This window comes from Natrix helvetica (genome assembly GCF_964273705.1).
Source record: "Natrix helvetica genome assembly, chromosome: 5".
Classification (NCBI taxonomy): domain Eukaryota; kingdom Metazoa; phylum Chordata; class Lepidosauria; order Squamata; family Natricidae; genus Natrix; species Natrix helvetica.
In genome coordinates this window covers 45,385,306-45,402,600 of record NC_138551.1, presented here as the reverse complement: position 1 = coordinate 45,402,600, position 17,295 = coordinate 45,385,306, and the positions used below count along the sequence as shown (strand labels likewise).

Here is a 17,295-nt window from a genome sequence, read left to right as displayed (position 1 = left end):
CCGAAGATCCTTTTCTCTAATATAAACGGAGATGAGCACCGCCCCCTATAGTCGGAAATGTCTAGTGCAGTAAAATCCGCAGAGACTCCTTCACCTTTTTGGTTCCCAAATAACAAATATAACAGCTATATACTGTAGGTATTGTTGTGTACGTGAACATCCTATTGAGTTCAGTGGGTTTATTTGCAACTGGAACACACAAAACAAGTGCAGATTTTTTTTAATCACCCGGTTGACTGGAATTAAACAACTGATCAAATTGAACAAGTCACAGAAGGGAATGTCAGCAACTGTTACTGAGGCCCATTCCACTTCACCTTTCTTATCAAGTAGAGGCCCTAAATGCACCAAAACAATCCATTTGGCTCCTAAGCGACACTGTAAAGCTTATGGGTATGGGTGGAAATGGGAAGCCACAAATAGGTAAATGCTTAATATTTTTCGCAATAATATGAAAATCCACAATGAGGAATCAAAACACCTCTGACTCAACACTTCCCTTTTCTACGTTTAAAGATTTTTGTTTTCAAATTCATCAACAGAAAATACCAACTCAGGCAACACAGTACTATAATGGCAGCAACCTTTTGACTTGGAGGACAAGAGAGCATCTTTTGCAGTCCCAAAGGTGTTTTTTTCAGGGAGGCAACTAGATTTTCTTTATTTTTCTTTTGAAGACGTTTCACTTCCCATCCAAGAAGCTTCTTCAGCTCTGACAGGATTTTTTATTAAATTACCAACTGTCTGCAAGGAATATAAATCCTTCCATTCCCCACTATCCTGTCAAAGCTGAAGAAGCTTCTTGTATGGGAAGTGAAACGTCTTCAAAAGAAAAAACCAGAAAGTCCAGATGCCTCCTGGGGAGAAAAAAGCACCTTGGGGACAACAATAACCAGGATGACTGAGAATCTCTACAGATCTTTCTCACTGGTTCGTGAGACTTGGAGGAGGTCTCGGGTTCATTTATGCGAATGTGTCACCAGGGTTACAGTGAAGAGACTGTCGGGCTTGGCATTGCATTAACAACAGTGATTCAATGCAAACACTTCAAGCCTCGCTCCCCAATTCCACCCTTCGCAAAGGATCACAACACTCTTGTAACCTTAGCTACGGGGCTACAGGGCATAGCCGGAAGTACATTGATCAAAAGCGAATTTATACTAGGCAGCGCAGTAGCTGTATTCTTTTCTGTCAGGTGATGCCGGAAGTGACGCAATGTTGACGGCCCGGCAGGTGGGAGGAGGACCAATGGCCGACGGTGGCCGATTTAAGACGGCGTTCAGGCGGTAAGTAACGGGCGCCGCGAAATGAGCTCCTCGGGAACGCGCGTCTCTCTGGTTATGGCCGAGGCCCGGCGGCTTCCATTCGCGAGGGCATCGGGTGGCCCTTCGGGATACTCAGGGCTACCTGCGCTGTTTTTTTTGTTTGGCTTTGCTGTGTCTTGTTGGACAAAGGAGTGTTTTCACCTTTGACATGGATGCCTGGCTACGTGGTAGGGGCAGGACCGCCGTAGTCATTGCAGCACCGGGTCTGCAGATTCGCACCATCAGGCGCGCATCACCTGTATCCAGCTATTGATCGGACAGAAACTAAAGCATGTTTGTAACATTTGTATTTGTTTGCACCGTTAGGAATCCTTTTTGGGAAAGCGGTCATGCCCGTCTTCTACTGATGGGGCGGGAAGTAGAGGGGTGATGATACTTGAGAATAAAAATGTTATAAACCCGTACACAATCTCACCCTATGTTATTCTGTAGCATAAGGGAAGCCTAACTATCTTAACCCTTTTGGGGGAAGGGTTCAAACTGTGTAGTGATAGATCCCACTAAGTCTGGAATGCTCTACCTGATCCAGTTGTCTCAGGTACAAATTTTCAGAGTTTCAGTCACAAATTGACTTCTGTGGATCTACTGACCTTAAGTGGTCATTAGAAGGGGCGTGCAGGAGTGCACTAAGGTGCCTATTGTCCCTGTCATTGTATTTTCCCCCCTTTTATTCTTGTTCTCGTTTTTGTTTGACAAATTCTAATAAAATAGATCCAATCTAGAAAAAGTTCAATAGGGCTAATTCCGAGGTAAGTATGCAGAAGGTTGTTTTATCAGCTGAAAAAATACATGCTAGTGATAACTGCACTTAAACATCCTTGTTCTACAAAACTTCGGGATGTGAAGGAATAATAGCACTACTCCCTAGCAGTAATAGCATTATAAACACACATTCCTCCAAGGCGAAAGTAAGATAAAACATGGGCATGTATGAGTAAGAAACTTTGTTGATTAATTGTTTTGCTGTAATAGAACATGATTTAGAACAGAATAGAAGAGAATTCTTTATTGGCCAAGTGTGCTTGGACACAAGGAATTTGGTGCATACTTTTTCAGTGTACATAAAGAAAAATAAAATAGAATGCATTCATCAATTCATCTTTGTATATGAATTGGACCACATTAGCTGTATTCTCACAGTTCTAACAAGACCTAGGTTAAAGATATCCAAGATTTTGTCTGTGTTTGACATGAAACCTGGACAAAAATGAATGATTACTTATAGTATTGTGTATTTTCTCACTGCCTGGTTTTTTTCCTATTGTGGGTGAATACCTAAACTAAATAATGAACATGGGTTATGTTTGAAATGGAATACTATTGTAAATGGGAAGCTAGCATTTTTAATATCATAGGAAGGCACAAAAAGTTTTATCAAGCATTTGGTATATTCCACAGATACTGTATTTTTGAAGTGATGCAAATATAATGACTACCCAAATAAGTGGTAAACTTTCAAATAGTGCCTACAGATTGTACCTCATCTCTGAAACATTTTGTAACACTTTTCCAGTATGTCTTCAAAAACAGAAGTAACATTGTAAAATGAGAATGCCTTTCTTAATTAGTTCTGATCTTGTACTCATCTATTATGCTTTTAAAGGAAACCGTTGTCTTGAATTAATTTATACAATTTTAAATGCTAGGAAATATATTCCTTATGCCTTGGCAAAAGGGAAGAATATATTATTTATTTGCTATATTTTCTGTTATAACATTGTTCAGAAGATCCAAAATAATTAACACACAACATAAGCTAGAAATACTGTTTTGTTTAAAGTTCTCAATTTAACCCAAGTAAGAAAATGATTTTTTTTTCAATATACACAATGGTTATATTGTTTATAGCTGAACCTGAAATCTTGATTTATTCTTAGTTTAAGCCTTTTCCTAATTTGCAGAAGTGTGCTGCACAAGCTGTTAAAGAAAACATTCAGCTAAATTACAGTTTCTTGCTTCTTTTCCCTACTCCTTCTTCTCTTGCCAGTAGTTCATGACTTGACTTTCTTTACTGAGTCATGACTTCAAAACTTAAATATTGTCTCCATAAAGTATAACAAAAATAGTTATTGTAGAAAACAAAAAATAATAGTCAGAAAAATACAGTCAGGAAAAATATATCCTATGTAAGAATCCCACAAGCACACCCATTGACCCAGAAATAATATAGTATATGTATCTATGCTGCCACTTTGTACAAGCAGATTTTAAAGATGGATTTACCAAACCAGGTCCTTTTAATAAAATATAGATGTACATTCCTAGCTGCTGTATATAGCAGAAAAAGTTACCTAAGCAGGTGAGGCTCCAGTAAAAGCCATTATGACATTGTGTATCTTGTGACAAAAAATATGTAAATAGCACAAATTATGAAATTTACATCTGGCATACCATGTTGCAAATGATGTGCACAGTACACAATTTACATCATTATTGTCTTAAAATATCAGGGACATCAGAAAAAAGGCACAAATTCAGAATAGTCTGTTTTTTTCTATCCTTCCCATCTTTTTACTGCTTGGGAATCTCTGCTTTGATAGATTATATTATCCCTAATTTTCTCTGCAATATTTTCCAAATGTTATATGTGTGCACACAAATACAGATAAAATACATATTTATTAAAGAAATCCAGAATCACATAATGCACAGTACAGGTAGTAAGACATCATACAGTAAATAGTATACCTATGTAAATGAATGGATTTGTTTCGGTTTGGTCGCCCAATTTGCTTTGTCAAATTTTCCATCTCCACTAGTACTGGTTGAAGTAATTTTAAGCTCAATGAGTTTAAGATTACTTGCAGGATTTGGTGAAGCTATCAAGTCTGGAATATCTTTGGAGGCCAGTAGGTAGGCACCTTCAACGCATACTTAGAGCAATCATGCACCATTTTCTTAAAGTGTCAAGCCTAGAAATGTTTTGACTAATGCTGTGTGAGGGTGCATTAAACTTCTACAACATTTGCCAAATGAGGTTTCTCTTTCATAGCACAAATTCTGCAAAAAGCTGGGAGGAGTTTCAGGCAGCCCGAGGCAATGGCATAGCAACATGGTTGCTTTATATGAAGAACTCAAGGAACCATGGTGCTGCATGAAGCAGCTTTTGTAGCAGTGGAGAACTGCCTGAGCTTCAGTATCAGGCAGGAAAACACTGTTGTCTACTGTAGTTCTGATACTGAAAACAATTCTGCTTCCAGAGACAAACATGCACTAACTTTATTTCAAATTAATTGCAATGAAAAATTGTTAATCTACTATATGTTTGATGCCATCTCTCCGATACAATGGGTTTTTTTAAAAAAATGGTGTAGTTGAGTTAATTTCTGATTGGCAGTTTTCTTGTCAAGGTTTTTTGGGAGTGGTTTGCCATTGCCTCCTTTCTATGGCTGAGAGGAAGTGACTGACCCAGGCGGGACTAGAATTCACAATTTCTAGTTTCTAGCCTGGCCTCAACCATTGCATCAAACTGACGCTCTTACTAGTGAATATATTTTGTATGTTTTAATACAACTTGATATTAATTTTTATGCATTTAATTATTTTTCACATTTCTGAACTGCCTATTTCCTTCCAAGGGGGACTATGGGTGGTGTGCAATAAAGCATCAAAAATATAAAAACAGTATTAAAAAAAACTAAAATCTTACAGTTAAAATTTTAGAATTATAAATTTTAATTTTTTTAAAAAAATGTTGAGGCTAAGAATAATTAGACCCTATTAAAATCATTTGACAAAGGCAAAAGAAGGGCCCTCATGGCACCAACTAACCCCATGACTTTGCTGTACCCCATGAAAAGTCACAGAGCCATATTTTAACCCTTTTTGGGGAGGGTTGGGGACCCGCCTCACCTCCAGTGAAAGTATATTCCATAGGGTGGCACCAACAGCAGAGAAGGCGCTATTCCTAGACCCTGCCAGTGAGAGTTCTTTAACTGACAGGATCTGCAACATACCTTCCCTATCTGACTGGGTGGGATGGAACAATGTACTATATTTTTGGACTATAAGACACACCGGAGTATAAGACGTACCATGATTTTGAAGAGGTAAATTAAAACGGTCTGGGTAGGCCAAAAGTAGTGTATTCAGTGTATAAGACGCACCAAGATTTTCACCCTCTTTTTTGAGGGAAAAAGATGCGTCTTATACTCCAAAAAATACGGTAATGGGATGAAGCCAGTTCTGTAAGTAGTTTAGCCCCATGCCCTGTAGGGCTTTATAGGTCATAACCAACAACTTGAATTGGACCTGGAAGTAAACTGGAACCAATGCAGTTTGCAGAGCAGAGGTGCTACAGGTGCTCTTCCTTGAGTGCTAAACACAGCTCCACATTTTGTACCAGCTGAAGTTCCAGATTCTTTTCAAGGATAGCATGAGTGACCAAGGAGAGAGCCTTCCTATTCAGGAGAGGATGAACTGGCACATAACATGGAGTTGAGCAAAGGCCTTTCTAGCCATGGCTGCTAGGCTTCATGGCTTTTGAGCAAGAACTGTGAGTCTAAGATGTCCCCTAAGTTATGTACTGGGTGTGTCTGGAATATGCAACACTATGGAAGACCAAGATGATAAATTCCTGAACATAGAGGGGTCCACCCACAGCTGCTTTGTCTTACCAGGATCAGCTGAAGTCTGCTGTCCCCCATCCTGGCCTCCGCAGCCTCCAGGCATTGCAAAAGAATGCCAACTCACACATTTCACCTGGGACAGATGTATATAAAGAGAACTGTTGATACCTCATCCCTTAGTGACAGATGAAATCACCTAAATGTTTCAGGTAGATGTTAAGAGGGAATGGAGGAAACACCAAGACCTGTGATACTCCTCAAAGCAGGAGCTGTAAGTTGGACCTCTTATTTCCTTTTAATACTGATTGGGACTGGCCTCAGAGAGAGGAGGTGAACAAGCACAAAGCTGTGCCCCCTAATTTTCTAAGTGCCCCCCAAAGGATACTAAGGTCAATGGTATTGAAAGCCGCTGAGAGATCAAGAAGAGCAAGATGTATGCACCACCATCATCCCACTCCCATCAGAAGTCATCCAATGCCATTTTGGTCTCATATCCGGGCCTGAAACCTGACTGAAAATGGATCCAGAGAATCCATTTTCTTCAGGATCCACTGGAGTTGCAATGCCATCATCTTCTCAACTACCTTTTCCAAAAAGGAGAGGTGGGAAATTGGACTAAAATTGTTCAGAATGGTAGGCTGTAGTGATGGCTTCGTGAATAGGAAAACAAACAAACTGGGAACACCTCCTCCAACAAGAATTAATTCCCCATTGCTTGGACCACCCACATGATATCTCCTGAGCAGCCTTCACCAGCCAGGAGGAGCATGTATCGAAGGGTGGTAGCATTTGCATTCCACTGAACCCTGTCTACTTTATGTTCAACCAAATTAAACAGTTTCCAGATAATTAGATAGTTCTGCTCTCTGGGCAATTCTACAGAATTTACACCACACAATATCCAATTGGAACAAATTCAAGTGATTTTATTCTCCAGATGCCTGGAGAATTCCTCTACATGGCTCTGTAGATGGACCGCTAGACCCCCCTTTCTAAGGAGAGGGTGACCCTATCAATGGATGGCATTCTGCAGGTGCAATAAGAGCAAAGTGTTGATGCCAGGCTGCTCTTACTGCCACAAGGTAAACCTTAATAGCAGCCTTAACTCATGTTTGGTCGAGTTCATTCTTTGTTTTCTCTCAGTGGTGCTTTAGGCATCTCTTTTCAACTATCTGAACTCCTCCACAAACCATGTGGGGTAATGGGAGTGATGGGCCAGAAGAGGCTGCCTTGGTGACCCCTTATTCCAGGCAGCTGCCAGGGCCTCTGCAGGACCATGTAGCAAATTGGAAGGTATTTCTCCCAACTTCCTTTGAAATCCAGTTGGATCCATTAGTCATCAGGTGTGGTCCAATTGAATGAGTGCAGTCTCCATGTGGAGGAGGAGGAGCACAAGAGAATCTCAAAGTGACCAGGGTGTGATCTGATCATTATTGTGATCTCTCAGATCACATTGTCACTCTCCAACAAAAAAACCAAGTCACAGTAGAATGACCTGGGAGATACCTAGAGATGTGTAATATAACAATGTGGCACAGAAATGTGTCAGAACAATAATAAATGTAAGTTATAAATAAATTAAACAAACTCACAATCTGACAATCTTATATGGTAATATATTTGGCTAACTACATACATTTAACTTATTGAAATTGCCTTCTAGTTTGCCCAAATCCACATTTTGGGAGGGAGTGGCAGGCAGATGCAGTCAACAGGAATGCAGTAAAATGAGCCATGAATTGTTGCCTTTGCATTGGAATTCACGATTTGAGAATGGTAAGTGATTACTTTTTTATTCTGTGTAATATTCTAGAGACATAAAACATCTTTTGAAGAGTAAATGTATAGGTAGTCCTCGACTTCGGACCACAATTGAACCCAAAATTTCTGTTGCTAAGTGATTTTAAATGAGTTTTGCCCCATTTTATTTGCTACAGTTGTTAAGTGAATTGCTGCAATTGTTAAGTTAGTAACACAATTGTTAAGTGAATCTGGCTTCCCCACTGTCTTTGCTTTTCTGAAGGTTGCAAAAGATGGTTATATGATCCCAGGACACTGCAAAAGTCATAAATATGAGTCAGTTGCCAAGTGTCTAAATTTTGGTCACTTGACCATGGGGAGACTGCAATGGGCATAAATGTGAAAAATGTTCATGTCTCTTTTTTCAGTGGAGTTGTAAATTCCAATGGTCACTAAGTGATCTGTTGTTAATTGAGAACTACTTGTATAAGTTATTAAAAGAATCTCATTTGAATTTATTTTATGTGATTAAATGTCTTGCTAATCAAGGCTTCCTTATATTAAGAAAATAACTTAAGTTGACTTATTAATATAATATGTGTAAGTTCATTTTATTTATTTGGCAGTATTTCAGTCCGGAAAGACTTTAGGCAGAGAACTGCAAAAGCATCATCTAAGTAGAGAGTATGATTGAATCAGCACCACAAAACAATAACTGATTATAAAATTATTGAAAACTTATAGCATCCCTCTCCAGTCATCTCAGACCAAATTAGAATAGGAATCCTCTTTGATTTATTCATATTAAAATTGCTTTGAAATACTGTATATTTGGCTTTTTTATTGATGTCAAAAAAGTATCAGTATGGAAAATTTTAAATTAAAAAATTAATAAAAATGGAGGCATAATGATTCATTGTGATGAACAATAATTGTTTCCTTAAGTAATGTTAATATAATAAAATATATTTATATAGTGAAAGATCTAGTAATCGAGGATAAAATAAAATAAGTATGATATAAAAGTATTGACAAGATTTAGAAGGGTGTTTGAAACAAGATTGGATGATAGGTAAGCATAGGAACCATGCTACAATAAGTTAACCAAGTAAACTGAGCTGTGCCAATTGGAGTGAACTTAGCTTTGAAAACCAGTTTTCTTTTAATACAATTATTAGAAGTATTCAAAGTATTTCTAGATATTGCCTAGAAACTCTTAATAACCCCATTGTCCAAAATAACCAATAGAGTGCATTTTCTCTTTTCATTTTATTTTGATTTTCCCTTTGTGTTTTTGTATTTTTGTCATAGGGGCATTAAAAAGAAACAATCACACATGGGATTAGATTGATATTCTGTCATTCTAAATCTTACAAATCAATCTTGAAGACCTTCCATTGACCAAAGTAGCTTGAAAGACTGGGGTTGTTGTATAGTGCTGGTTGTAAAATTGTTTGGCTGCAGTTGGTAATCTATTATAATACTTGTCCTTAGAAAACAAAGAGAAGGGCAGAAGATTGATAGTAAGAAAATGTGATGAATTGCCAAGAGATTCATACATAAAGAAATAACATATAGAGCACAATTTCTTGGCTTCCCTGGTGTTCTTTGATTTCCTGTGTGTTCAACTCAACCTTTGTACCCTTAAATAAGGCTTATCAACCAGCATTTAAAATAATAAATTTGAATTGGACAGAAAATCCCCGAGGCTTTTGAAATCAGATAAACTGTGTAGAAAAATCAGACAAGTGAAGTCCTGATGGGACAAAGTGTATTAATTAAAGGTAATCAGTGGAACTGAAATAGCCTGACAACAAATAATGATTTAAAAAAAAAAAGTCTCCAACTCACTTGACTGTTATCTTATACTGGTATCTGAATTTTTCTAGAAAATGAACCAAGTACAGTGATGAATAAACATAATGATTTTCCCTGAGAAATGAACAAGTGGATTGTCTCATTCTTCTGAGTAAGGAAAATGGTGTTACCGACATTTTTACTATCAATAGCTCTAGGGCAGGGGTGTCCAAACTTGGGAACTTTAAGACTTGTGGACTATGCTTTAAGACTTGTGGGCTATGCTGGCTGGGGAATTCTGGGAGTTAAAGTCCACAAGTCTTAAAGTTCCCAAGTTTGGACACCCTGCTCTAGGGTAACAGTTGGTTTTTTTTAACCAGTTCAGATAACATTGACTTACCAGTGTGTGTCCAAACTTCTATGCTGATAAATATTTCATATTTTTCTTACATGTTTAACTGCTGCTTTATTAAGTACTATTCATAAACTGTTGTATTTCTAATAAATTGTTTTTGTACACATACTTGTCTTGCTGTTCCCTCTCAGGTTTCTAAATACAATGCAGAGAGAAAGTAAGAAATAATAAGCAAAAAAAAAAAAAAAAAAAAGGCAGGAGATAAAAGAAAATGAAATTCTATTAAATTTGGTTTCTGTATATTTACATGCGCTTCTATCCCTGGAAGCCATGCTTTCTAACAACATAGACACAGTAATGTATTGTCTTTTTTCCTTTAAACTACTGTCTTCTTGGGGATCTCATTTATTTCATCAAACCTCAGCTTTTCCAATCTATCCTTTTATCTTGATTGTTTCACTGTTCCTTCATATATTTTTTTCCAGCAATTTGGTCCTCATTTATTCTCTCTGAAAGAGCACATTGCCATAATATACTTATTTTGTTCTAATCATTTATTTTTGTATTCAGTCTGCTTTCATTCTGCACTCATTTGTTCTTGACCCTGTTTGTGTTGCCACATATACTTACTATCTTTCCGTGAGGATCGTAAAATTTCTTAATCCACATCCCTAACTTTAGGAAACTTCTGCCAAATGATACAAATCAATTTATTTGCTCTGTTTTTCACAATTTATGTATCGCTTAATGTCAGCCCTTTGACGTAGGCCAGGTCAAGAAACAAACACTGCGAAAATATTAGGAAAGGCACTTTATTGTTGTAAGGTAACAAAATCTTACAAGGCTGGCCACTTTCTATGCCATAATATGGTAAACAAAATCAAGGTGGGGTTATTTTGAGTGTCGTTGTCAGATGTACTTTGACCTTTGGACTGCATAATAGCTCTTGTTCAAAACTCCGCTTCTTTCCTTAGTGGCTCATTCCTTCCTTCCTCAAGGACAACTATAAACATTTTTATATCACCTCTGCAGTTAAAATTACTCTCAATGGCTACAGACATCCTCCTGTTTCTCTCACTTGCAAATGGGCCTGGCATCTTAACAAAGCCAATGTATAAATCTGGCTGAGTAGACTCAGATGGAGCTGGAAAGTTCCTCCAATTCCTCCCCCCCCCCCCCGCCCCAACACCAGAGAGCCTAAGTTCTTTTTTAAAGTGTCTTCATTCTAGAGCTCGTTGTTGATAGTAACTGCAATTAACAGAGGCAAGTATTGCGCAAGAATTTCCTAAGGAACTGGAATACCGTATGTGGAATATGGACATCTATTGCCTTCTCGCTCTATTTCTCTGATTTGGGATAGCCTTTCCAGTGAATGACACACTCATAAATTTTGCTCTATGTTTAGAATCCAGAATATATTCCACTTTCTCTTATTCATTCACCAGGAACAGGCAAAACGTAGTGGAAAGCCACACCAAATCTCCCACAGAGGTCGTCTGGCTTTTGTGCACCTGTGGCATGCTTATATGCAACTTTGACCAAATCTAATTGTTCCTTTAAAGGACCCTGCCAGGGATGAGGAAAGGAAATGGAATTCTGGAAGGCAAGATGTCTGTAGTATAAATTCCATGGAGGAATGTATCAAAGCTGTTGTAGGCAAATTCTGAAAAAGACAACGATTCAGACCAATTGGCCTGCTGATAAAGGACATGGCACCTCAAATATTGTTCTAGTAGTTGAGTGGAGTTTGCTCTCAATTTATATGTGCCCTGTCAGTGTTGGTGGGAGTGGTGTTGGAAGTTCTTTAGTTGGGCTGTTTACTGTTAGCTTGTTTGGTAGTTTCTTCATTGGGATATTGTTTATTTCTTCATTGTCAGTCTTATTGTTAATCTTTGTGTTCATCTATGCTCAAATGGGTGTTGATTATTGGTGGAGAGATGCTTTGGTCTTTTGGTCCCCTTTTTGGTTTCTTGGTTGTCTCTTTTGCACTATATGTAGATGCTTTTAATTCCTATGTGTCAATTGATAGCCAATTTGTCAGAGTGTCAGGCTTCCAGGAATTATCCAGGTGTTTTTGAATGTGGCTAGGATGATCATAGTTTCCCAGTTGAAACTATGGTTAAGTTCTTGTTTGGGGAATCAATCTAAGACATTTTTGGCATGAGTGTTGTTGAAATAAATATCCTTCTGGGTTCGGCTCCAAGTGGGGAAAAAGACACTGGAGACACGGAGGCTGCTTGGAAAGATGGTTTAATGGTGGACAGGACCATATGGCTTGAGTCCTGAACAGAAAAGGTGATCACATGCTTCAATGTTGGGTGAGGAAGAAGAGAAGGGCCGAGGAAGGGGCTTGCTGGGCTTTTTATAATCTCTTCAGCCCCACCTCTCTGTTTCCTGTTCCTGTGTAAGAAATGTATTCTGATTGGTTGTCAGACTCCTATGGGGCTATAGGGGCAACTCTCTAGGCTGTGTTTTGAATCCAGGTTTGGTTGAGTTCTCAGATGCCATGTGGTGAATTGGGTAAAGGCTAATTATGCCTTAATCCCATCACCCTGGAGCTGAAGGAACCCACCACACACACACACACACACACACACACACACAGAGAGAGAGAGAGAGAGAGAGAGAGAGATTAATGATGAACAAAATATACATTAGGTGGTGAACAAAGCCTATTTAAGAAAGTTTATTTTTTATTCTCACTATATAGTGGAGGTATAGAGCTTTTCTGATTTACAGCTTTGTAACAACAATTCTATGCTTTCCATATGTTGCCTTTGTACCTTAGAATTGTTTATGTTGTCATCTGTTTCTATTTGTTCTGCACCCCTTCCAGCTGGCAGGGTTTATTTGATAACCCTTTGAGACTCTGTTGCCTGGGTTTGATTGGTGGTGACTGTCCATTCTGTGATGAGGTTCCTCCGAAGAAAGGCAAGCTATAGTTGCCTGCCCTTGATTGGCTGCTCCTCTGTTTCCCTCCCTTTCCAGAGCACACACCACCGCAGGGTTTGTTCGGAGACCTAAAACAGCCTTGTAGGCATCCATTCATGAATCTGTGACGTTAGTAGCTTCTGTGCTTGCAGTGGGGTTGCAGGATTGTGTGGGTGGAATTTCCTTTCTGTCTTTTATTGAGCAGGTTTGTCTTTTGCCAACTCTCCATAAATTGAGGACATGGAGCATAGTTGTATAATGTTCCTGTCATTGTAAGTATATTGGTAAAAATCTTGTCTTGCTTCAAGATCTGTGTTTGCAGAAGAACCTATATTATGTCTTAATCGTTCATTTCAAAAGATGAGATAGATTTGTCTGTTGGTTCAATAGAAAAAATGCTGGAAGACATATTAAAGCTGAGAATATTTTTGTATTGGACAGCAGTCTGTATTTTACTTCTCTGTGGAGCTATTATAGACATATTAAATTTGCAATTTGGCACATTATGCAGAGATCTTTATCCATTTCTAAAACAGAACAGAATGAATTTTAACAATTAGCTGACATGCAGGGTATCACGAGAATATCAAGAGAAATAACTGCAATCGATTTCAGAACAGCAGGCTACCCCCCCTCCCCTCTCCCTCCTTTCCTTTGTGAAAATGTAATCTGATTGTCTGGTGAAATGGCTTCAGAATCCTTTTAATACAGTTTAAAATTTAACATTATTAACAGTTTTAGCAGTATGTTTTGGATGGAAGGAAAAAGCATGCTAGTCGTTTTATTTCTCGGTTACACATTTATTTCTTAAGATGTTTCATTTCTATAAACAAACTGATTTTTAATTATTTTGGTTAATGGCTAGATTTGTCCATTCATAGGCAAGCAGCTCTTTTTAACATCAGATATTTTGCATTATACCATTAGCTTAAAAAAAAAACGAATTCTAAATCTCAGTATGTTGTCAGTTCCTGCTGTTTTCAAAGGCTCTAGCATTGTATCTCATATATAATTCCAATCTGTTTCTATTTATTGAGTATGTGGTGCCCCTTCTGGGGATTTTTTACAGTAGGAGCTACTGAGGTCAGTAAAAATTCATTGTGAATAATCCCTGAAAAGAAGGGGTCATTCATTGGCAACCTATGAAGAATATGTTCCACAGTACTGTATAGAAATGTATAGATACTATATAGAAATGGAAGAAGCAATGTCAGATAGCTACTTTAAAGGGAATAATTCTAGCTGCCCTTTGTCCTTAAGTATTTTCCTTCATTTATTGCTCTGATTGAAAATATTAGTAAGACTGTCTTTTCCATACTGTATCTAGAACAGAAGGCAACAATATAAAAACTGATTGTTTGCAGTGTTTTGAGAAATTAGCCTGTCTTCTAAGCACCTGATATTACTGTTTCTTTCTTCCATCCCAATTGGTTAATATGCATTAATTGATTAATATGCACCTACTCAGCATACTCTGCTGTGAGGAACTAATGTGAAATGCCATCCCAAGTTGTCATAAAATTAATTTAAATTTATGGTTTTGATGAAAAACATTTTGATGTTATATGTTAATTTTAGGCTAAAACTAGCTTCTTCAGCTTTAATAAAGAGGATACTTTTGAAACTTGATTTAGTTTCGAAGCTTTAAACCCTGTAAATTGAATCAAACTAAGGTATAGTAATCAATCATTATTTACGGTATTTGTTAAAGTATTACTTTCCACAATCCAAGAACTCTTAATAGTTTCTATGATATTGACAATGGATTAAAATCCATGATACATTTAGAAGTCAAAATCATAAATCAAGAATCATCTTAACAATCACAAAAACAAAATAGGCAAAGAATAAACATAAGAATACAAGATGGTAAAAGTCACAAGGTCAGCTGAAGTCTTTAACCTTCTTCTAAAAGATGGAAGGGCAGAAATATGCCCTATAATACATAAATGGTACACTAACCAGATACCTCTTTTAAAACATTGGCAGTAACCATAACAAAACTAAGTTAGCATAAATTAGTTCATTTTCTAACCTGCTGATAAATGAATAGGTTGGAGTGTGATAGAAAGCCAAGCAAGTTAGTAAATAATAAAATAATTGCTTATTAAAAAACCCTTAATGCTAATTCTTAAATGTGTGGGCAAGCCAAAAAATGCATGTTCAAAGCGTAGTCTTTAGTACCTCACTGTATCATAAAGTTATTTCCTACACATGTTACTTACACTGTCCTGCCTTGCTTCTGGGTTCCCATTTTATAAGATGGCCACATTGAAGGAAGATAGCCAGATTCATAAGAGGCTGCAGTCCCATCCTTGCTCCTTGGAGGAAGTTCAGCTTGCAATGTCCTCCCCAGATGTGCTCCCTGATTGTATGATTCTTGTAATCTGTTCCTTGGTTTTATTACAGGTGCCGTGGCCACTTTCAGCACTAAGGATGAACATTCATTTGTCATAAAACAATATATCTGACTATTTGCTCCATACACATGCATACCCACAATACCATGACCAGTTCTCAGGAGCTCCTGAACTGGTCTTCCTCTACAGCGATTCTCAATAAGAGTCTCAATGAAGATAAAAGCTTCAATGAGATGCATGGGGAATGTATATCCACTGGTGTCCATCCTTCACCTGAAGACATAGAAGAGGGAAGAGAAACGGGGTTACCTCACAACAATGCATCAGACAATATAAATAGCCCAGTGCCCACAACAGTATTAACCAGTGTAAGTGAAGATTCCAGGGATGAATTTGAAAATAGTGTGCTCCAGTTAACTGAACAAGATGATTTAGAAACTACTGTTCATCAGAGCAATGATAACAATATAAGTGGACAGAACAATCATGCAACTGAAGACATCAAAATACAATTTAACAGAACAGGAAGTGGAAATGGTGGCTTTCTTGAGGGACTTTTTGGCTGCTTAAAGCCAGTATGGAATATTATAGGAAAAGCCTATTCTACTGACTACAAACTACAACAACAAGGTAAACTATGTAAATAAAACTATATTTTATTATTCCTCCATCCCAGCCCCTTCCAAAAACCTCATGGCAAAGGGATTGTATTGTCTAGAGTTTTGTTAATTTGCAGACACCTTAAACTCAGAATTATGAAAAGAAGTATGTGTCATTTTATGTTTTTATGTAATTTTATCATATACATTTTATTTTTAGATGTTTCCAAGAATGGCAGGTATTCTTATCTATGATGCATTTTGTTTTAATCTAATTATTCAGTATTGGTTTGTCTTTTTTGGTTTCAGAGTGCTAATAATTGTCAGGAATCACTCCATTCAAATAATAGACTCCCCTAGCTTTGACATTTTTGTTATCGCTGAGATAAGTAATAATGTAATAATACAACATATCATATAAGCTTCTCAAAGTCAAAGCATCTTTTAATGTAGTTAAGATAAAATAAATAGGTTAATGGAACATAAAGTAACTTTACTCAGAATTTATTCTGTATTTATTTTAAAAAGCTTAATGCAAAGGTTGGAATAGTAATCATAGCTTTGAAATGAATGGAAACTACTTCCTGGGCCAGCTGCTTGAGGCCCTCTCCTTCAGAATCAAAGGTAAATTAGAAATCAGGTTTTCCCTGTAATTCACTGCCCATCTTCATTAAAGCAGCTGGGTCTCCTATGTCCTTCTCCAAATAAAAGTCCATTATGGAGAATAAGTCATGGAGATTCAGTATATGCTGTGTTGGACATTGCTTGCCTCATAAATACTCAGGGAAAAAAATTATATTGCAGTTGACCAGAGAGACTAAGAAATTCCCTCTTGACATAGATGACATAAACTGTCACAAAAACTAAACTATAAATAGTACCCCATTGTTCTAACTAACACCCCCCCCCAATGAAAATAAAAAAATACATATTGAAGATTTAACTAGATTTCAGTCACAATTGACTTCTCTTTTACTAGTTAGGATAGTCTTCTAATTCAAGCTTTGTGGTTTGGGGAAAGAAGAGACTCTCTTGATTTCTATCTAATAAACCTTGCTGCTGATGGAGGCATATATATATTATTCCTTGCAGGGCTTAAAACGCCAATTCAATTAAGACAATTCTGAGTGGCATAAAAACACCCCAGATCTATTATATGGAATTAGAACAAGCAAATATTCACATTTTAGAATTCAACTATACATTTATTGTTATATAGGAAGTAAAATCTTTTGAAGATGCATATATTTGCATGTTCTTAAAAAGCCTGCAAACTGCCAAGATACCAAATGAGCTATTATTTTGTTGTTTGTCATTAGGCAGTTAGTTGCAATTATAATAACGCTTGTTTATTATCAGATACATGGGAGGTTCCTTTTGAAGAGATATCTGAACTGCAGTGGTTGGGCAGTGGAGCACAAGGAGCTGTTTTCTTAGGCAAATTTCGTACAGAGGAAGTGGCCATCAAGAAAGTGAGAGAGCAGAGTGAAACTGATATCAAGCACCTGAGGAAGCTGAAACATCCAAACGTCATTGCTTTCAAGTAGGTTGTACATGCATTATTCTGATTCTAGAGTTACCTTTTCAAACTTATGCTGTATGTCTTCATAGCTTGATTAA

General features: G+C 37.4%; 1 protein-coding gene across 3 annotated transcripts in view; it reads left to right on the top strand.

The window, feature by feature from the left end:
- The first annotated feature begins 1,195 nt into the window (after nucleotides 1-1,195).
- Nucleotides 1,196-17,295, top strand: part of MAP3K13 (mitogen-activated protein kinase kinase kinase 13) — a 32,743-nt gene continuing 16,643 nt past the window's right edge. For 2 of the 3 annotated variants that reach the window (XM_081955368.1, XM_081955370.1), the window contains exons 1-4: nucleotides 1,196-1,286; nucleotides 7,557-7,669; nucleotides 15,126-15,706; nucleotides 17,035-17,218. In XM_081955368.1, the coding sequence (XP_081811494.1) occupies nucleotides 15,205-15,706; nucleotides 17,035-17,218 (686 nt within the window). In that variant the 5' untranslated portion in view covers nucleotides 1,196-1,286; nucleotides 7,557-7,669; nucleotides 15,126-15,204. Of the gene's footprint in view, nucleotides 1,287-7,036; nucleotides 7,187-7,556; nucleotides 7,670-15,125; nucleotides 15,707-17,034; nucleotides 17,219-17,295 lie in introns of all 3 variants that reach the window. The other variant, XM_081955369.1, reaches the window with a different exon arrangement.